This window comes from Nansenia antarctica (genome assembly GCF_963989245.1).
Source record: "Nansenia antarctica genome assembly, chromosome: 10".
Classification (NCBI taxonomy): Eukaryota; Metazoa; Chordata; class Actinopteri; order Argentiniformes; family Microstomatidae; genus Nansenia; species Nansenia antarctica.
Genome location: NC_137680.1, coordinates 19,812,360 through 19,834,713, shown reverse-complemented (window position 1 = coordinate 19,834,713; position 22,354 = coordinate 19,812,360). Strand labels below are relative to the sequence as shown.

At 40.6% G+C, this 22,354-nt stretch overlaps 1 protein-coding gene across 2 annotated transcripts; it reads right to left on the bottom strand.

Annotated features, from left to right (window-relative positions):
• Positions 1-17,933: 17,933 nt before the first annotated feature.
• Positions 17,934-22,046, bottom strand: irx1a (iroquois homeobox 1a; the record flags this gene model as incomplete). Of its 2 annotated transcripts, none has more annotated exons than XM_080540348.1 (4): positions 17,934-18,009; positions 18,898-18,973; positions 19,263-20,271; positions 21,801-22,046. In XM_080540348.1, 4 exons carry the CDS (start codon positions 22,044-22,046, stop codon positions 17,934-17,936), a joined length of 1,407 nt encoding a protein of 468 aa, XP_080396474.1. The 2 variants fall into 2 exon arrangements, with proteins under 2 accessions (XP_080396474.1, XP_080396475.1); XM_080540349.1 differs by having other exon boundaries at positions 17,934-17,991.
• Positions 22,047-22,354: the final 308 nt, after the last annotated feature.

The following is a 22,354-nucleotide window of genomic DNA, read 5'->3' as shown; positions in this document are numbered from 1 at the left end:
TAAGTGAATTCTCTTGTCTCACACAAAGGTCATATTGCAGTTAAAGGCCTTGGCCATGTGTACAAAAGTAAACCAAGACCCCTCTGTGTATATGGAGTGGCCCGTAATATTCATTACACTGTATGTCTGGAAACATAGGGCTAAACGTTAAGCTCTCCACACATTCCAGCACAGTTATTAGTCAGTATTATGGTTTATTTGTCCAAAGGTAAGATAAACCAGAATGCTCTCAGCTCTCGCTCACGTACAGCTACACGTCTCGTTTGTTTGATTTAGAGAAGTGCTTTCGTATGACAAATAGTCTAATAACAGATGAGAATACATACATGTTCAAATCACATTGTCCAGATAGTGCCACTAACTGCCTGACTACACAGGTCTGGATTTAACATGGGAAAAACATGGTTAGATGTTTTTGGTACATTATAGTAGCTTGTTATTTGGTTTTGTTATTTGTTTTTGTTTTGTTAAGACATTAATCATTTCTCCTTTATCTAATCTGGACGGTGACATTCTGATTTGGGAACTCTTTTTGAAGTGAACCCTGGCCAAAAGGGCAGCATAAATTATCAACTTCCGTGAATCAGAAAATGTCAGTGCAATACCTGCAAACAGAACTCACATAAAAATATAAAAATAACACATTCCTGCTTGGATAAATTGGTCGAATTTGACCTGTTATGGAGCCCTTTCTTGATTTGGTTAGCAGATAAAGCTGTGTAGCATAGACTTACTGGATTGATTGTATCAACTTTAAGTTGTTAGGTCCCCATTTATATAAATATGTATTGATATTTGTGCTATGGAATTGTGTTCAGTCTTCCAGTGTGTATTTGGTTTAATAAATAAAAAACATATATATATATACTTATTATTATTATTATTTGTTTGTTTGTATGTATGTTGTTGAGGTAATTGTCTCAATGTAGCTTCTTCTGGCATTGTTAGTTGTCTGGTCTGACCCCCAGGGGGGGGGGGGGGGGGGGGGTAGAGCTAGGTGACCTCTGTTCTGATTAGGATTTGTAGGTGTGTTATTGTACATTGTGTATGTGGAAGAGAAGCATGTTTGTTGCTATGCTGTTGTTTAAAAAGGAACATTCTACATAAAAACCAGCCCAAAAAACTGTTCTCAATGTGACCAGAGAACACATGAACCACATCTCTAATGGCTCAAAGTAGGTTTTTGTTTTTATTAAGTTCCTGATTTTGCATCATAAACTGTGGTACAAATGTACTATGCAGACTAAATGGAGCACGTTTATCCTCAACACCACATGTGTGCCTTCTCCCCACCCATAGCCCAACTTTTGGTTTGGGTTAATCCAGCACATACCAGTTTAACAAAGTGGGCTCCTCCTCTGCTATAAGCATACTGTCCTCATGCAACCACTGCCACATTACATTCATATTACCTCACTGTCTGAATGTATCCCTCCAAAAAGTTCAGCTACCTCTTGTTAGAATGAGAAATAATTGTGTGACCAGGGACGGGCTGGGACAACAGAACAGCCCAGGTGCAGAGCAGGCTGGACTTCCATCCGATGGGAAGGGGGTGCAGTCAGTGCTGCTGGAAGCCTCCACATCCCGGCCCCACAGCCCACAGAACAACCTAACCATACACCAGCCCTACAGCCCACAGATCCACTGGCCCATCCACCCACCAGGAATGCTAGACCACTATAAGAACCTTTCACATTATATTAGTAACCACACATGGCCACCCGCCCCCACCCCATACCCCCCACACACACACACACAAATACAGATTGTCGACAAAACCCCTCATGATTCCATGTTGTTATGAAGATCTAAATGTTTTCAATTAGCTAGGAGCTGTGATGTTATCTGCAACTGCTTACTGCCTGCCGATCACTGCCACATCCTGACATGTCCTACAGATGAACTTTGGAAAACGCGAACAAACTGCATCTTTTTAACCAGAACCAGCCTAGAGCAGAGCAAGCTGCCATAGCAAGTACATCCCGTCACAATCATGCTAAATTTTACTCTAATTGTCTAAGCTTTTTCCCAAGAAGAAGTTGCTGACATGAGAAATTAGGCAATCAGGATGGCATTAGTGCATGTTTAGAGTGGAGGCATGGTTATACAATAATGTATGGGTCCCAATGGGGGTGCAAGTAGTAGAAAATACTCACATCTCTCTTTGAAGTGGTTGCTCCAAATTAAACTGTTAGTCACACTGGTATCAAAAGGGATATGCTTGTTACCAGCTCCCTACTCTGATCTGAGCACAATTCTGGATCTTGTTACAATGTGATATTTGATTGACGCCGTATTGGGGTCTTTTAAGTCAACATGAATATTAGAGCAATGTTTGAAAGATCATTCTAATACAGTGTGAAATGATATGTTATTGTTTCAGATCTGACCCAGTTATGAAGAAATGTATACAATGTATACAAAATAAAAGATGTTTTGCTATACACTGGAAAAGTGATGGGGAAACCATGGCTGACCATCCTGAATCCAAATCAATAAAGTTTATTTAGTCATACTATGCCAAAAATTACAATATTATCAAGTTTGACCAGAGCTCAGTAGCCAGTAGAGGGGTCCACATTGCAGTATGCAGTACCAGTCAGTGGGGTAACATGCTTGTCTACTGTTACTAATAGATAGATAGATAGACTTTATTTGTCATTGTTACAGTACAGGTACCAAACAACGAAATTTAGGAGGGGAGGCTCCCCTGGTGTTTAAGAAAGGAAAAAGAAACACATTTTGGAAAAAGCATAGATGCATAAAATCACAAGAAGATAAAGAGCTGGTTTACATCAATAGAGGCTATGTACACAATCCACTGTACTATACTGCACAGATAGTCAACTAGGGTTGTCATATTGCACAAGAAAGTATTTTTTCACATTTTTTTTTAAAGTGTCACAGTTTGCAGGCTTGAAAATATACATGTTTGTGCCTCAGCACTAGCTGCCATTACAATCCGTCCGGACTTGTCCTGGGCCCAGAACTTAGGGCGACTTAATAGTGCGACTATAGTTGCATCTAACAAAGCACCTATGGATAATATCCACTAGGTAGCACCGACAAGATGACTTTAACACTTAACAATAGAAAGGTAAATAGCCAGAATAGAATCAATTGTTAGCCCTGATTAGTAGCCTATTTATCTTCTGGACTTACGTCAATGTCAATGTTCTACACAATGTCATTATAATTTCACTTGCAGTTTACATACATGGGACATTGATTTTGTCACCCAGTAGTAATTGGTATTCTATAGTAGCCGTGTACAAAGCTTTACATCGTGCTACAGTAAGTAGAGAGCCACAAGCCACCACATCTATAATGAATGTTTTACATACAATAGTTCAATAACATCATCACAATTTACTAGGCTACTTAAGTCTCACCGCTATATGTCATGGACTTAAAGGTTTGCTGTACAATTGATAATTGGCTGTATATATATATATATATATATATATATATATATATATATATAGGTGCTAGTTACTAAGGCACCTAGGTACTAGCTAGCAGGTTATCTATGGTACATTTGGTTTATATATGCGTTTATGAACACTATCAAACCTGAAAATCTAAACCCTGTAATTAAGTACTCCTCAAATGTAGCTCATCCCCTAATCATTTCTGACACATTGTTATTGAACTTTCTCTTGTGATAAAGCTGCCACCTGTACAATTTCTTTTAAAAAAAAAGGGTAATTAACAGTGTTTAGGTTCTCCTCGGATCTCTATCTACATATTTATATATGGGGCTTCAAAGTGTATAAACTGTATGGAAACGGATTCATTTTAGCCAGATATGTGTGTAGAATATACTGGTCAGTGACGTGTCCCCCTAATGAAATAATAAATAATAACTTCTGATAAACACGTCTCGCGCAGCTAAGGAAGCTCTCTACAATTACCATTTCCATTTCTGATTAATCGAGTTGCCTAAATTAAGTGTTTATAGATTCAGAGCAGTGTGGTAATTATGGGGGGGGGGGACAATCTTGAGAAAAAGAAATGAGTATTTAAACTGGGTCAGGTCTCATGCTGCCAAAAAAAAGAACCCCAGCAAACCTCCCAGGGACACTGGAAGATTACCCCCAAAAGATTGAATTAGTTTGGCAACAGAAGGAGAAATGTTAGAAACTAATGGTAAATAACAAGCTTGTGACAATTCATCTAGCCACTTCACAGAGGGGAGGGCTTCTCTGGAATGCCTAAGACTAGACCTTTCCCCTCCACTATGTTTTTCGAACAAACAATGTCAATGAGATGGCATCCTACCTCTCAGCAATTTGCATGGTTGTCACTGGAGTGAAAGCAAGTTTAAAGGTACATCCTTTATGTGCCAGAGAAAGGATTAAACCCATTCCCACAAAGAGGCTTTGATTTCTTGCAAATATGTATAAGAAGTTTGGCTGAGAATGTGAGTTAAAGCCACAACTCTTCAAGCTTAAATGTGTCTGGAGAAAGAAACTTTTCTCTCGCAAAGAAAAAGGTCCTCATTCAGGTGGAGATCAATTGCACAGAGGCTGCATTTTAGTTAGACATGTTGTAGGACAAACATCAAAATATACAGGCATATATATATATATATATATATATATATATGTATCAGTTTTTATTAAATAAAGTTAGCATCACCAAAACTGTTACAGACTATAGTTGCAATAAGTAAAGACATTGTTCGACTTCAAGTTTGGTTCTCCATAGTTATCAAGGAAAAGGACTGCTGTACAAACTGATTAAATGTATGTAGATATTGTGCACGCTGGTTTTGCTACTCCTCAATCAACACATGTATGTCTCAAATCACAGCCTAGCTTTAGTATTGTTGTGTTCAAAACAGTGGGAAAGTGCGTGGACCCTCAGGAATGCTCCCAATAGTATGCCTAAAACTACTCAAGTCAAGCAATATGATTTGTAAATAGTTTTTCATTTGATGGAACTATCCTTTTACCGTAAGATATACATACCTTGGTGTTTGCCTTACAGTGATGTGATTGAAATTTAAAGAATTTCCAGATGGAGATGTCAGCTTCTCCATCCCCCATTCATTTTGTTTTAAGGACACTAGTGTGGGGCTTTTCACCACCCAACTCACTAATCGACAGCCTGCTCCCATGTAAACACAAGTCAGTGTGTGTGTGTGTGTGTGTGTGTGTGTGTGTGTGTGTGTGTGTGTGCAATAGAGAGAGAGAGAGAGAGAGAGAGAGAGAGAGAGAGAGAGAGAGAGAGAGAGAGAGAGAGAGAGAGAGAGAGAGAGAGAGGATGCCAGATGTACTTAGCCATGGGGTTTAGAGGGCTGGCCTCATTAACATGTGATGTCAAGGGGTGCTTTTGACCCCAGAGACAACTTTCCGAAATGTGGCTAAGACAAAGCTCATGTGAGTGATATAGTGGGCCCACACTCACTCTCTCACTCTCTCTCTCTCTCTCTCTCTCTCTCTCTGCACCGTGGAGTCACAGACACATATAGTATCTATATATTGAATTAACAGTTGGAAAAGGGTGAACCAACACTATGTTTGTGGTGTGTCATCTACAGTAGTGTTGATTCGCCAGAACTTAAAATGGGCCTGCATTATGCTGGTATGAGGATGGTGGCTCACACTGGTGGACATTCTACAAGTCAACTCCATAGTTATTCTACAAGTAATGGTCCATTAATCGATTGATCAGTGCGTCGCAAAATATATACAGCTCAGGGGAAAGAATCCGAAGCTTAAAGAAGATCATCACAAGGCTGTCCCTTCGGTGGCAGTACAATACGTTCCAGTTCACTTTCATCATGTTGTACTTGTGGAACATGGTGTAGCTTTCAGCCGAGCCCTGTGGGAAATGAGGCTCCCTTTCTCTGAGAGAGTAGCTGCGGTATGTGTCCTAAGCTTTCAGCACAACTCTCCTCCGCAAGCCTCCAGCCGGGATTGGCCACACCAGCGCTGTGGCATGCTTGAATGAATGCTGCCCGATGTGGAGGAGAATGCCACCAATGCAACCTCAAGCATGTATCTGACTACACTGCAAAGGGGGCCACTCTCTGAGTGCAAACAAAGCATGTGTCTGCAGGAACGCCATGGGAACCAGCACCCCCCCTCCCTCCCTCCCTCCTGCTCCCTGCTCCCCCTTTTCACCACCTCCCATCCTCACCATGACTGAAGGATGGACTTCAGCAGAGCTAGCCTCTGTCCAATCGAGCACAGTGGATGTCGTGGAAATATGCTCTTTTGTTTGTGTTTATGAGCCAGCTGTACAATTAGATCAAGTCTTTTTTAATAACGTTAATTGTTTTGTTTACAAAAAGTTAAACAGTGTGACGTCCCCCTTATGAAAGAACTGCACTGGCTTTGTGTCCACTGGTAGTCAACCGGCAAATTATTTCTTCATAATTGTTTGCTTTTAGTGGCAGGTCACAGCACAGTGTAATCATTATCTTATTGAGACCTAGCCATGATCTTCTTTTTCTCCAGATATTTATGGTGAAACAGCTGTCCGAGATATAATATGGTCTTCAACAACTTGTGTCAACAGGTTTACGAAAATAACAATGTCCTCATTGTTTAGATAGCACTCTGTTCCAGACTGAGTGAACTGTTAATTGTTGACATACTTGAATACTTATGATATTAATTCTTTCTCCCGTGGTGACTTAACATGACCTAATAACAAGTGCCCATATTTTTGTAAATATACGTGACAAATTCCATCATTAAACTTGATCCCGTCCTCCACACACATTTTGTAAAACACAATAAATCAGACCACTAAAGAATACGAATGAGAACAAGAATAATAAGAGGGTGACCTTCTTCAGCAGGGGACAATAAGAAAAAAAGTGTAATCTAATTAGAAGCCGATTTAGTCCAAGTATGTGTCCTTTTGTCACTCAAAGAGAACATTTTCATCACTGAGGAAGTCAGAGACAGCAGTACTTGATGTGTAGAGATGGCACTGCAAAAATAAATATGCCGTACACCAAATGTATCTCAATGGATGACCATGTTTTAATGACTGAACTAAATCTAGATAATTATCAACCAACTGTATTATAATCCTATTGCCATTGCAAATAAGCCTACAATGACATTCAATATCTTTCGATCAATGGCCACCTTTTTAAGGATCAAACATCCACCAAACAATGTCGCTATAATAACATCCATTGGTCTTTGCTTTTTCTTCTCTCAAAAGATAAACATTTTAGAACAAAACACTTAGTACCATACAAGTAGGTCTCTCTAGCATATGGTCTTTGTCTGTGCCTGTAATGTAATTTCAGAAAGTGCTTCAGCAGCAGAAGGGATTACCAAACTCATTGTGGTGATGCTCCAATTAATAACAGAGGGGAAAAGGTTACAAACCACCAAGGATCCAAAGTAAAAATAAATCCAAAGTTTCCTATTTAAGACACTATTGAGGTTAGGATGTAAGTGTTTGAGTTAAATGCCTTTTTTGAAAGGCCTGTGTATTTACTTTGTGCTTTTACTCTTATTCCTTAGGGAAATGCCGTTGGGTAACAATGTCAAAGCATCCCTTTCTTCAGTGGCTCAAGTGACGGAACTTGTCCCACACGTCTGTGTAAAACCAACACTGTCCAGTGGTGTTTGTAAGAAGGCCTAATCAATTCTGAAGCTGATATGCAGGTAAAATAAATGTGACTTCAAACAAAATAAAGTATTCCTTGAAGGATGGAAACAAGACACAAAGGGAAATGTGCTTTATGTGACACATGCAATGTTTCATCTGGCCAAGCACTAGTGAGAGAGAGGCCTGCTTTATGTAAACGGGGAGAGGTTGGATTTGTTTGGTGTCAAATACAGTAAATAATTAGCTGATTTCAAGCAATGTGGATTTCCTCAAAAACGTAACCTCGGGGCCAAAATAACATGCAGATATAAACACATCTTCTATTGGCTGAGCCTGGAGCGGATGGGGAAAAAGGGCTTATCGGTTATTTTCTTTTTGAGGCTTCAGCTCTGTTTTTACAATGGTTATGTGTCAGATCTCATACAGTGTGCCTCCTTTTTTTTGTATCGCCTCAGATACAAGATGTTTTATACCGTTTGATAATCACTAAAGAATGACAAACTATGTCCTAATGAACCCAGAAGCATAAATAAGCACAACAGTGTGTGCACCGGTATTCAATTGACATACTTTGGAACTTTGTCCAAGCTAGTTTAGCTCCTCACGATCAGGAATGAAATCAGTCCTCAAAAACCTCTTGACTAACCATACATGATCTGTTGGTAATTACCGAATACCACTCCTTCGGTAGTGGAATCCAATAAACACAAGCGCCCCCCCGGGGTCTTTTTAGAAAAATAATGTTTACAATCATTTTGGGATGGACAGGGAAGGCATACAGGGGACACTGGCGTGTGTTTGCCTCCTCTCTGCGGATTGTGGTGAGCTGAGTCTCATCATCTGGAAACCTTATGGTTCCTTTATCCAAGCTCCCTTGTCTTTCCTCTCAGTATTTTTTCGACATTCCATATCAGCTGTCTCTAGTCATACATGTCATCCGCTGGTATGTGCTGATGGTTTATTTTAATGAGACTTTCATGTGTGCAGTGTATGCAGTAATTGTTGGATGGGATGTAGTTCATAGTAAATCAATTTGTCATATGGCTAAAATCTGCTGAGTGCAGAGGTTCATGGACAGGTTTTGCGGCCTGTTCCTCTTCTGCCTTGTCTCCCTCCCAGTCTCCTATTTGTTCCAAACAACCAGGGCCTGCTCTGATGTCCCGGGGACCCCAGACGAGAGCTTGGGTGAGGCCCCAAAGTTTGTGAGGACAGAGGGGGGGAGGTCTGGAGGGTTTGTTTCCACTCTAGGAGCTGGAGCTTTTTGAATTTCTCAAACATCTGAAACAGTATTTTACTCTACACCACTCTCCCTACACCACAACAACAACAACAACAACAACAACAACAACAACAACAACACGCCCATAGACTGGATGCATTTCCCCCAAAAGATAAACCCTTCATTGTCTACAACGGTATAATCAACAGTTGAGGACAAAAAGACACACACACACAAAAAAAGAAATATTGCACAGAGTTTAAAATGTATTGCTCATGAACATTGCATGTAGATTAGATTAGATTAGATTCAACTTTATTGTCATTGAACAGAGTGCAAGTACTTGGACAACGACATGCAGTTTAGCATCTGAGTATTGATGTAACCTGCACCCATTACCCACTATGTAACACCACATATGTACACAGGTTGCACAAGGGCCCCCTGGGCTTGCTACTGCAGTGGCAACTCTGGTAAATACAGTTTGTAGTATGTATGCAGGTATGAGGAGTATGTACTAACCAATTCAATATTACAATAGGTTAAGTAAGGATATATATCAGACTATAGTAAAGGAATAAAAACATGATTGGTTTAAGAATGGTTTGATTTTCCTTATGATGCCAAAGGATTTCATAACTTTTTTAGTGACAACATCTATTTGTTCTACAGACACCTACTCTATCACCTCTCCTTCTATACAAAGTTTAGCTCCGGTGGTACGGTTTCCTCTGTTAGATTTATTTATTTTCATGGACAATCTAGTCAGTGGAAACCATTTAGCATAGTTTTTGAGACGTTCATTAGCATCTAATACGAGTAATTAAAAATGTTTATGAGAGTTTAGGAAACTGGTAAATAGCAAATAGGAAAGAGTGAATTAGAGGCAGCTGGAAGGTCACTTGACTGTATATGTTACCTTTTGTAATCATGCTGACCAACCAATGTTATTTAAAATGGCTGAAATCATATTGGAAAATGACTCCATTAGTGTTATTGTGCTGTACAGGCTTCCAGTCAGCAGAAGTTTACAAGCTTCCAACCTGTGTTGCAGAAGACCTACAGGACCTGTGTCTCTTCGCCACTCTCTGCTTACACACTTTGCTGAGGGATGCGGCATTGCCTTCGTTTAAATAGAAGATTAACTTGAAGACCACTTACAGTACCTTGAGTCAGCACAATGCTTGATCACACAGTAGGACTGGTGGGGTTTACCCCTGTGTCCCCTAACAATCCTTTTCTGACACAGAGGAAAAACAAAACTGAAAGGAGGAAATGGCATCCCAGGGTCTTCAGCTGGACTGGTGTTTATTTTCTTACCATGGTGCAGCAGGGCCAAGCTGCTAAACAGCAGGCCTGGGACAGGGGGGGGGGCTGGGGCTCTTCCAGGGTAGGGGATGGGGAGAACAGAGAGCCTTGTTATTCTGTACACGCTGGAGGTTGAATTGATACTTTATCGGGAAAGAGCCTTTATTTTCTTTGCAAAGTCAGAAAGGTCAGTCGGACGAGTGAGTGCAACGGGGCTGGTGTTGGATAAACGTTTGGTTTTCCCCGCTGCCACCGCCTGTGTCCGGATTATGAAGGGCAGGTATACAGCACTTCAGAGTCTGCCAATTAACACCCACAGCAGCAGCCTCCACACGGGAGGGCTCATAAAGACTCACCCTATGGTGTAAGCTATACACTTCCAAGTGTTTTATCCAGGGCTGGAGCTCTACACACAGCTGTTAAACTGGCAGGTTTTTAAGCAGCGTCGACGGGCCCGGGAGTTCATAAAGATTTTCTCAGCAGTGCTTCCTGAGGAGAGATGGAGAGCGAGCAATCAATGTGCCAGAAAACCTTGCTACAGAGACAGCAGATAGCACCAGCACCACCTCCCCCCCCTCTCTCTCTTCCTCTTTTTTGTGTGAAGAACCAGTGATTGCGAATGCTGGGCCGGCAAACAACAGGCTAGGACAGCCTGCTGGGGGACTTGGAAGTTGGTATAACTTCATCGTCCAATCCTCCGCTCCCCTGCCTGCCACATACCAACTGCTGGCATTTCAACAGCTTTGATACATATTTTAAAGGCTGCAGCGCATCAGAACTGTACTAATCTTAGTTAAAAGGCAAGGCACTGTACACAGATTTCAGTGCGGTGGCCTACTGACTTCTGGCGCCAAACTGCTGGAAAGGAGGAACACACAAGCTGTGCACAGATTGACAACCTTATTAAATTTTAATACATGGATAAATACACATTGCGCTCACCAATGTATATGTTTTCACATAGGTTATTACGAGAGTGTGTGTTACGGTTTATTTTTGAGGCAGTTTTGTCTACGCTATCCAAAGTTTTTCGACATTTTTCTATGGACAGAGCCAAGCAGGTTTTGGAACTAAATGGATGCATATTAAAACCCAAATAGTTTATCAACTGTCATTGTCCACAAACTGATACACTGATATCTATCTCAGTCATTGTTACTGCCCATACCGAGATATGGATCAGATCATTTCTCCATTCACAGCAAATCTTTGACGTTAGCATTGGCTTTTGTATCTCCATGGGTATAAATCTCTCTTATCTACATAGATTAACCCCATACCTTGTGGATGAACCCCTGTACACTGTGCAAGTGACTGTATTTCTGTTATTGGCGCGGAGATGAAGCATATATGAGAGTTGACCACATGCTGGACAATATTGGTGGCAGATGTGTCTACCAGATCACAGTAAAATGTGATGGCATTTCCTCAAGATGGGGATATGTATTTTTAAACTTTGATGTGAACATGATTTGCTACAGAAATATGCTTTGTTCATATCATTCACATGGTCTCAATAATCAAACTTATACAGTAAACCCACAATCTTTGCCTCGGGGATACCTCCAATCATGACTGAAATGCAGAAGCGAAACTTAAGTTGAGAGTTTGGTCACAATATAAGTGTGGTCAATTACATTCCCTTAGAACACCAGTCAGATCGATGCCATGTTTGTGACAAGTGGTTTAACAGTTAAAATAACACCAATTCATATTATAATATATGGGATAATGCCAGAAACCATTGCCTTCGCATCGACATTCATTGGTGGCCTAAGGAGGTGGACTGAAGAGAATACTTGGCAGGACCTACAGTACTGCTAGTCCCCTAGTTAACAATTGACATGGCTCATGTTGAAATCTCCTCCATTCTACACCATGTGCTTGAGGTAACATTACATGGGACGTGCAGACAGTGGCAGGCGTGAGGACAGGGGCACCAGTTCACACTGAGGGGAAATGTATTACTGCAGGGTAGCCTTGTCCTCGTTGGGGCTATTTGGCTTTGTACAGTTCTGGTGTGAAGTGATGGTCCCACACATTGTCTTTGTGTTCACTTGTCTACTGTTTCAGTGTTGGCAGGACCTCAGCGTGGGATACACAGTAGTGTCGTCAATTAGAGGGAACATTTTCAGGCATTGTCATGGCCTCCACTAAGACAAGTGATATATACCCTTATTTCCTCAAGTAGGCATCTCTTAAACAAAAATGGAAGGTTTCATAAACTGAGCTTCAGGCTGTTCATCGTGGTAATTTCATGATAAATATGTATGTTTGGGTTTATATACGTAATATAAAGTAGTCCAGGCCAATGACTAAGTTGAGTTTCAAGACAATATGCTCCTGAAACCACATTTTTTTCTGAATTAAAATAGAACAGGGTCAATTACCATATTCATCTCACCTGAGTCTGTAAAAATGAATCCTTAGACTTGACCTCATAAATTCTCAGCAAATATCAATATGCTGAACCAAAGTGGACACTGTTTTATAGTTGGATGGGTCCAAGCGACGTGAACCACGATGGTAAAAAATACACTATGCCGCCGGGGAAGAGTACCTCATTTGATATCACCTTCTGCTGTGCACATGTGCTTAGAGTGGCTGAGAGCATCCGCTAAATGGAAATTCTCCTACTCAGCCCCAGCTGTAGAATGACACTTCAGATGCCTCCGCTTCCCTTTGTACAGCCCTCTGGAATTAGCCCAAAACCACAATGGCATCGCATCAGAAGAGAGAGGAGGAAAGTCAGACTTTATTATCTGTCGCAGTGGAAATTTTCACGAAGGGGTGAGGCCCTCCAATCTCAGTCTGCTCTTTATTATACAGTGTGCAAAAACAATAGAAGCGTCAAGTAAGGGTCAAACTATTCTCTTTGTTATGTGCTACCTATGTGTGCTTGGAGGACTTGTGTCGTAATGAAATCTGGACGGTGTCCCTTGAAAACAACAGCCAGCAAGACGTAGTGGTACAGTAGCTCAACCAACGGAGTAACACAGTAGATACAACTTTTGTCAAATTGTGTTGAGGGTTTTTTCTCAGCTACTACTTCAAAGACATCTCTCACAGTCTTTCTGATTTACGTCTCCAATTCTGCCAAATGTAAAAATCATTTTGAGGGCCACGTAATTACAGAGAAAGAATGGATTTCTATAAATACACATCATTACTACCCTCCTGGAGAACATGATCCACAAGTAGAATAATGAAGGCAGCGTGTTTTGCATCCTCCAAGAGGCTGAGCGCGGGGGAAACATCATAAGGAGGTTCTAAATTTAGTTCCGGTGGAGCCTATCAGCACAGATAGTTCTGGAGAACCTGACAGTGCTCTAGACATGTATTAATTGGTTATATTCATTAACGTGAGGATTATACAAGTGTTGTACTTTCACTAAGTTTGAACAGCAACAATAGACATGCATAGGCCCAATGTGAGAATGTTAATCAACAGATATGAGGTCAAAAGAAAAAAATAACCTCTAAGATCAGTATTTCAACCAGATATTGGATTTGGTGAAAATATCTAAGATTAGATCAACTAATTAGTTCACAATATTTGGCAGTGTGCTTTGACAGGGGTCCAAACAAGCATATTGTCCACTTGGCAATGTATATGTGCTTTTCAGCTCCATTTCCTCTGAGAATGCCTGTGCTGGTCTCAGATAGAGAAAACTTTCCCTCAAATTCAGCTCTCTTTATCGATCCAAAATAAGAATGTAGCTTTTATTTGCTAGAAAAGTGTTCTTATACCTCCCCTTTGTTTATTCCCAGCCTGGTCTGGTCAGCAGGGTCTGAGTCGTCAGGGAGAGTGAGTCGTCAGCAACGGCCAGTTTCGTGTTGCTATTTTGTGAGAGAGCCATGAGAGCCCCCTCCGACAGAGTCAAGCCTCTTCCTGTGGCATGTTTTACAGCAACCCGTCGCTCCTGGAAAGAAAAGCCTGTGACCAAGGCATCCGTCCCATTCAGCCCATTGTGTCTTTGAAACAAGGAGCAGCAAAGTAGTCAACTGAACATGTTGTAAAGCAATTGTGGCTGTGTGACTACTGGACTCCCTGACTTGTTGTTCCCGGCTGGGCTGGACTATTGTGTCGGTATTCAACCAACGCACTCATGAAACTAGATAAATGGATTAGGGGTTCAGAGATACCGGCGGCATCTTCAAAAAGACAAGAGAGATCTTTGGGGGGGAAGAGGGGAAGACGTTTGTGTTATAGGGCAGAGGGTGTGTGAATGGCCTGCTTCTGCCAAAAGACAAGACAGTGATAAACTTTCCTCTGTGGTCACCTCTCTCTATCTCACTGCACAATATAACAGCGACATGAATAGACTGCTATATTGTGACATGTCTTAGGCAGCATGGGGAGATGCTACTTGTTTAGCAACAAAATACATTGTTTTGTGTAGGACCACAGCCCATGACAGAATGTGAAATTGTTAGAGGGCTAACAACAAATTGGTTTTGCATATTGAACAATTTCATGTCTCCCAATATTATTATTTTACCAAAGTAGCAGCACACCCATATCATTTCCATGCCATTACAATAAGCATTGGCATCTAAAGTTTTTCGTTAGGAAATACTATAATAATACAATTAAACATTAAAGGTTTATTTTAGATAAGCATTTTTTTTTAAAGTATGTATTGTTGTTTTTGGTTTCTATCACAAAAAAACATATATTGATAGATATTTTCTAATGTTAATGTGAATTTCACTGTATAACTGATTTGAATCTAAAACTGTAAGTATTATCATTAGGATTATAATCACTGTTTATTTTCTCATAATCGTGCTTTTGATGCACTTGCTATTGTATATTGTTTTAAAAGGCGATTAATATAATGATCAATTACTTCTGCATTCATAATGGACCATCTATATTTACTTTTAATTCATTCGCTTGGTCTTCTTTTATATCAGTGCCTCCTTTTTTCCTTGCATTATGGCCCGGGGCGAAATGAGGAAATTGCTGGAAGTGACAGCCTAATTATAGGTTCCAACCCTGTTTATAACTCATTAGACAATTCACTGTACATCCAATGCTAAATGAATAATTTGGTATATATTAAGGAAACACAATATTATGGCCTCCAGCAAAAGCCTCTACTAAGCTCATGCTGGTTCACTACAAAAGAAATAAATGGGACACCAGGAGGTTATTTAATTTCAACCACAAAAGCTCATGAGAAGATTTGATGTGCAAATGTCGAGGCAAAGATGAAATTTGCACACCTGCCCTGATTACATGGACGTAGCCCCTTTTGTCCATCAGAATATTTCAGCTCATGTTGGCTGAACATGTGACCTGTGATGTTTGACTATTCAGTCCTCATTTGTTGAAATATTATTTTGTTTTTGCATTTATGACAAGTCACAGCTGCAGGGTTGGTCCTTTTATCTCCTCATTCACCAGGGCGATAGGAACTTCATAACGTATTCATGCAGCAGTCACACGCATCTCCAAATACTAGCCTACATGAATCAGTGTCGGAGGACTGAAGAGAAGAGTAGGCTTGTTTGAGTTGTGTGTGCTGCTAAATCAAGTTGTTTCAGATGTAGCCTCAAATAACTTAATGACCCTAACCTGCCCCCCCCCCCCCCCCCCCCCCCCCCCCCCCGCTGACCTTTGTTCATTAACAGACCCAAATGCGAAACTGTTTAGCGAATCGACATCAACATACTCATAAATGTTCCTTTCCCTGTGATAAGTCAACGTTTACCAAAAATAAAATCACCTTTAACCCTTGCATTACGCTGTCATATTCCACGACATAATTCTACCGTACTGGACTGTGAAGAGGTAGGCCTTCTCCCTTTATTTGCTTACATTTTGGAGGCCCACAAAGTTCTGTCCCTGGCTCTAATCAAGTAGGCTTATGTTTTCAATTCTATATGTTTTCAATTCAGCCTCTTGAACTTCTCAAACCCAACATCTGATTTTATACAATGACAAGAGCAAATGCATTTTGAAACAGCCCTTATAGCACTGGACATTAAGTGATTTGTTTTTGTAATATGACCACTTTTTGTTGCATATGGTTTATATATTATCATAATAATTATGATATTATTAATAATAATTATGTCGATTTAAACTGTCTTCTTCTTAGAACACTATTTTATTTTTCAATTCTATTTGTTTATATTCTTTCGATGTAGGCTACACACATGGTGATAGATGTCAAAAGTTGTCGTGATCTTCCCTAAACATCGTGTTGTCGCCTATAGAGGTCGCTGTCATATTGCAATACAGGACGCACATTGCTATCCATGCATGGGTTTCCAATCTCCTACCCTGCAGAAATGCATTATTGGCCAAAATGTATTTAAAATAAATATCGACTAGACATATCCAATTCAACCATAAGCATAGCTTTGTTACAGACGTTAGCTACTAAATAGCCTATCCAATGTCACATGACGTGAATTTACCAAGAATGACTTGGTGTTTTTTTATTTATAGAATCATGAATTTACATACTATTAATGTAATTATGTTTTATGAGTCTTTGAACGTAAAACCTGCCGATATCATCCTCTTAAATGTACCTTTCCTATTCTAGTGAGGCTTAGTTATTGGAGCTGGTGTCAATCCATATAGTACTACAACATCAATTTAGAAATGTGAACGATGTTTACAACTGAGGTCCCAATAATACATAGCCTATAGTTTATAATTTTCCTTATTTCCATTCGCCTATTACTGAATTTAATCAATACATTTTGCTTGGTTGCTGATAGGTTACCTTTGTCCTGTAAGAGCTAATGATCCCTATCACACAGAACATGCTGGACCCAACAAAGTAACCCTACTAACAATGTCATCGGACCGCTAACCTCTCAAGATTAATAATGTATTATCGAATCGAGTTCTCTTTCTGACAGATTAGATTTTAACCATTTGATTTTGTTTGGACAGGGCGTTCCCACATTATTACTTAATGACGCTCCCAGCTGCTTCTGGCCATTTTCTGTCACCAACAACCATCTGGCAACTTATTAGCACCTCAATGCATCGACGCGAGGACCCCTCCACCCCCCCATTTGACGGGAGAAAGTTGAATACAATTAGACTAGAGGACACTCGGTATTATTCGTTTCCTTCCACTCGTTCCACAGTTTCTAAAAGACATTATCTAGGTCCAATAGCCTATTTTCTTTTGAGCTGGTTATGATTATATTGGATTTAAACATCTTACTGTTAGGCCTATATCAATTACATTCTTAGCCATTTAGCGTGACTGTGTACACAATATAATAATAACAACAACAACTACTACAATAATAATAATAATAATAATAATAATAATAATTACTATTGTTATTGTTATTATTTTGTATCCCTCATTAAAGGTTTCATGGTGTGCACTGAGGATCATGTTATGGTCTCTTCCCTCATAAGGCATACTGCTTGCTAGTGTTTAAACTGTCATTTGATCTAGAGAAAACACAAAAACGAAATGTATACATTTGATTTTCTCTATAATTTCATTTAGTTTATTAGACAAAATATACGATCTGGACAAATTCCGTCAACGCGCTATTTACAAATTTAAATCACTGTATTTACAGAAAAGAACACACCAACACAAGAAAGACAAAATAAAATGCCTACCAAATATCCCAGGGTAAAGTGGAGGGAGTAATATAGGCGCGATAATATACAACAATAGAGGAAATCCATCCACAGGATTTTACCAAATTACGCCATTCGCTCTGTACCGACTGAATGCTACGATGATTTAAGTTATTTTTCATTGTCCTTTTATGAGTGCGCAAAGTCTTTTTCGGGGCAAAATGTCTTGATCAAGCTGAGGACAGATCAAGCTGAGGACAGTGCAGTTAGAACCCGTTGCGTGGCTTCTTGCTGATTCCTGGAGCTGAAAAGCAGAGAAGATCTGGATAAGGATACATACAAGAACCTTTATTTTATTATTATTTGTTGACATCATTAGCCGTTATAATATTATAAGTATTTAGACATAGACATACTATATTTCAATAACTTAAGACAAACATCTACTCCTATGGCTTTCATGTAATTCGTCCATGTGCTTAAATTACATTTTATATGGGCTATAAATATAATATTAACCTAATGATTCTAAATAAATACATAAACACACACGCAAACAAAACGTAATATTACTGCTTTTTAGCAGCATGGTAAAAGAAAGAAAGAGAGGCTTGTATAGGCCCTAACACTCGAGAGGGGGGAAACTTTATGCTAGAATGCTCCCATGGGCTCATTCTTTCCCAAGGGTCTTTAGGAAAAGCACATAGCCCAGACAGGTCCCGTTTTACTTGGTGACTTGATAAGTAGTCACCCTCCAGAGGGAAGGAATTAAGGGGGGCGGGCAGGATTCGAGACCCCATGTCACCCAGAGAAGCATAACTATTTAAAAAAAAAAAGAATCAGACCCATCTCTCATGTCTGTCCGCAAAGAAAACAAGTCCCAACCCTCTAGGAGTCGCTATAATATCAGCGAGGTATTTGTATATACCGATGTATGTCTCACATCTCGAAAGTTTTTAATAATACAGCGTCAATAGTTTTACAATTAGGGAAGTAGCACCACAACTACCGTTGTGTATCGTTAGCCTATTTACCAGAAGGCCAAATAGTGTTGTCATATATTATATATTATTTAGAAAACCATTCTGTGACAACAATATTTTGTGTCAGAGTATTGTGACTAGAATGTATACGCTTAGATTGTATAATAACAATAAAGGAACGTGCACAATTAAGTTAATCAGGTTATAAGCTTTTGAACGTGTCTCACCTGTCATGAATTGGTCGAAACGAAGACTTCAGGGGCTGCGTTGGAGGGGAATCAGTTCTTAGAATGTTTTCACGGTCTAAAACAGAAACATAAAATGTATTTATACAAATATATTTACCCGTAGAATTGTTATTGTTGTTGTTGTTGTTGTTGGTGGTGGTGGTGGTGTGTGTGTGTGTGTGTGTGTGTGTGTGTGTGTGTGTGTGTGTGTGTGTGTGTGTGTGTGTGTGTGTGTGCGCGCGCGCGTGCGTGTTGTTGTTGTTGTTATTGTTGTTGCTGATGTTAGTATGAGTGCATGTGAGAGAACATAATATTGTAAACCTGTTTTGTTATGACCAAATACAATTGCAATGACTTTTGCTTACCTATGATGTGTTTCGGACTAAGTTCTTGAGAGGCTTTCTCGTTGCTCAGCGCTGCTCCCGGCGACACCACCACAGACGTCGGCTGCTGCTGAGCCTGGAGGTGGTGATTATGGTGGTGATGTTGATTTACTCCCAGAAACGACCTCACATTCAGCAGGGAATTCTGGCCTAAGAAAGCGCCATTTGTCCAGTTGTGGAACTTTCCGATCTGGCACGTGTACAGTCCATGGCTGGGGAGGAACGCCGGGTGCTGCATCTGGGGGGAGGTGTGACTGGCCGGGCCGGAGGGGGACGTGGGCTTCTGTGAGATATCGGGACTGGTCGCAGTTTCTGCTAAGGACCATATCTTAGGCTTATTGTTCACGGGGAGTTGAAAACTTCCTTGTCTGTCGGGGGACAGTACTCTGGTGTTGTTGCCATCGGACGGTTCCTTCCCCACAGAAATAGTGTTCTTTGATTTCTCGAACGCCTCGTGTGCTTGTAGAGCAAACGCCCGTCTTTTCTCCATGCTGTCCAGCTCCCCGCGATCTCTGCCCTCGGATTTCTCGTCGTCCTCCTCGTTACTTTGATCTCCGTCATTGTCGTCGATCTTGTCGATGTCTATGCTCTCCAGATCAATTTCCTCCTCGTCTTCGTTCTTCTCCGCGTCTCCTTCGTTATCACTGCCAAAAATGTTGCCATCTTCGTCCTCTTTACTCCTCGCCCCCCATGTCACCTTGTTCTCCTTCTTGAGTCTCCTCCTGGCATTGGCGAACCATGTGGAGACCTGGGTGAGGGTCATTTTTGTGATGATGGCCAACATGATCTTCTCTCCTTTGGTGGGATAGGGGTTTTTCCTGTGCTCATTGAGCCAGGCCTTCAGCGTGCTGGTACTCTCCCTGGTGGCATTCTTAGGCCTGGCAGGGTCTCCGTACTGGAATTGGCCATATGGGTAAAAGGCTTGAGACGTGTGAGCAGCGAAGCTGGCAGGATGAACACCGGGACTGTCTTTCAGGTCATACTGGGAACCCTAAAGAGATTAAAAGCGAAGGGAATGGGTTAATAATATGCGGTAACTGAACGACCTGTTTATGTGCGTAAATATATAACATTCTAAAATTCAAAAATGTTTTAATCAGTCAATACCGCTGCATGAAAGCCGACACTAATACTTTATTTTAGGTTTGGATAATTGTAAATGCTCGCACCTATCACGACGAAAAGATTCAGAACCAAAGGCCTGAGATGGCAACTTATTTTGTTTGTGTGTGTGTGTGTGTGTGTGTGTGTGTGTGTGTGTGTGTGTGTGTGTGTGTGTGTACCTCTGACCATTAAGTTATGATAGGGCACGGGTTACTGCAGCAAACGAATAGGCCTAATGATCACATCTATAATCTATTTTCATGTTATGGTAGACCGAAGTAAAGTTTAAACTAGGCCTAGGTAACAATAGTTCTACTGCATGCGACCGTATAGTGCCGATATTGTTGTTGTTCAGGCAGTGTTTCTATATATTGTGTTGAATGAACCAATAGGCCTGTATGAATTATTGAGTAAAGGCTATTTTGAGTGACAGTTAATGTTGTGTGGCATTAATGAATAACTAGATTATTATTTCCAGAGGTAAAAGTGTTAACTTAAATATATCTCAATGTGTAGGCAGTCCTTAAAACACAGTTAGCCTACACAAACAATAGGCTAATATTCTGCAGTATGTAGGTTTATTTGCAGGACGTATAACCTATTTTCAAACTTCAATGAGTTGGTTAACATAAAACTATTATTTGTGCATATATTAGGCATATGACGTACAGCTGTCTTATATCCAAATTACTTTATTCAACGTCATCAAATAACATTAAACATGTTTTACAAGAAAACCGAAACTATTTTTCAATCTCATCGCAGGCCTATGCTATGAGTAAAAAATGTCTACGTTTGTTTATATAGAAATAAACCATTGTATTCGAAGACTTCGTTATTGGTACTATACCTGTCAGAAAAAAATCGTATACAGGCCTCTTTTGTCGTTTCGATCCAGGAAAATTATTAATCTAATTGTTGTCATATTTCGACACTAGGTGGTCAGCTCCACGATATTAATACAATCGTATGAAGCAGGGTACATTCATTAGGTCATGTGCACTATTGTAACACGCTTATAGGAAATAAATAAGACCACAATCGAAACTTCCGACCAAAGTCTATTTTATCATGTGATACCACAATACTTCAGTTAAACCACACAAGTATTATGCTAAATACAGCTGAAGCAAACCATTTCTTCCAAATCCACATAAACACACACATTTTACACATTTTAAATAACTTCTTAGACAGAATCTTAGGCTACTCTAACAGTGTGACGATACATTGTCCTTGTAGCTACTGAACATTATTGCAAAACTTTCGGGGAGCGTTATCTTGAGAGCGAACGCAAACTGCATTGGTTTCGTGAGCTTAATTCATGAAAAAAATTTGTCTAACGTACACACGCCATATAACCAGCAAAAATCGACCTATAACACAATATCGTCAAAAATGAAAAACGACTCTTACCATTTGAGAGAAAAGAGCCAAGTCGGCGCTGGTATAAGGCAGGAACGCGCTGTAGTTGTGGGCATAGGGGTTGGCATACATGCCCAATACCGACGTGACTGCTGCGGCTGCGGCGGACGGGTTCCCACCTATGTCGGTGCTTCCTCCTCCCCGGGTGGAGGGAGTCAAGACCCCCGGCCGATCACCCCCGTACATCGCCTGGGAGGCACTTAAGTATTGAGGGTAGCCCAACTGGGGAAAAGACATCTCCTCCGCCGGAGTCGTATACCCACACAGAGCGTAAAGGAGACCGAAGAATAAAGAATTCTGTGTGAAAGTGCTCAAGCACAGAAAGCACTGGGTAAGGATGGCTCTGCTCTTCTTAAAATCTCAGCTTCTCTCTTCTGCTGCAAGTCCGTTGGATGTGATCAGATCAACAATTGAGCTCCAACTGATGTGTCTGCCCCTAGGTCTTGGGCTGATCTCTCAGATACAATTTGAAGTTGATGCTTTGATTGGCATCCCCACTTGAGCTGCAAGCTCCTCCTCGCTGGAGCATGTGGCTAGAGCATTGG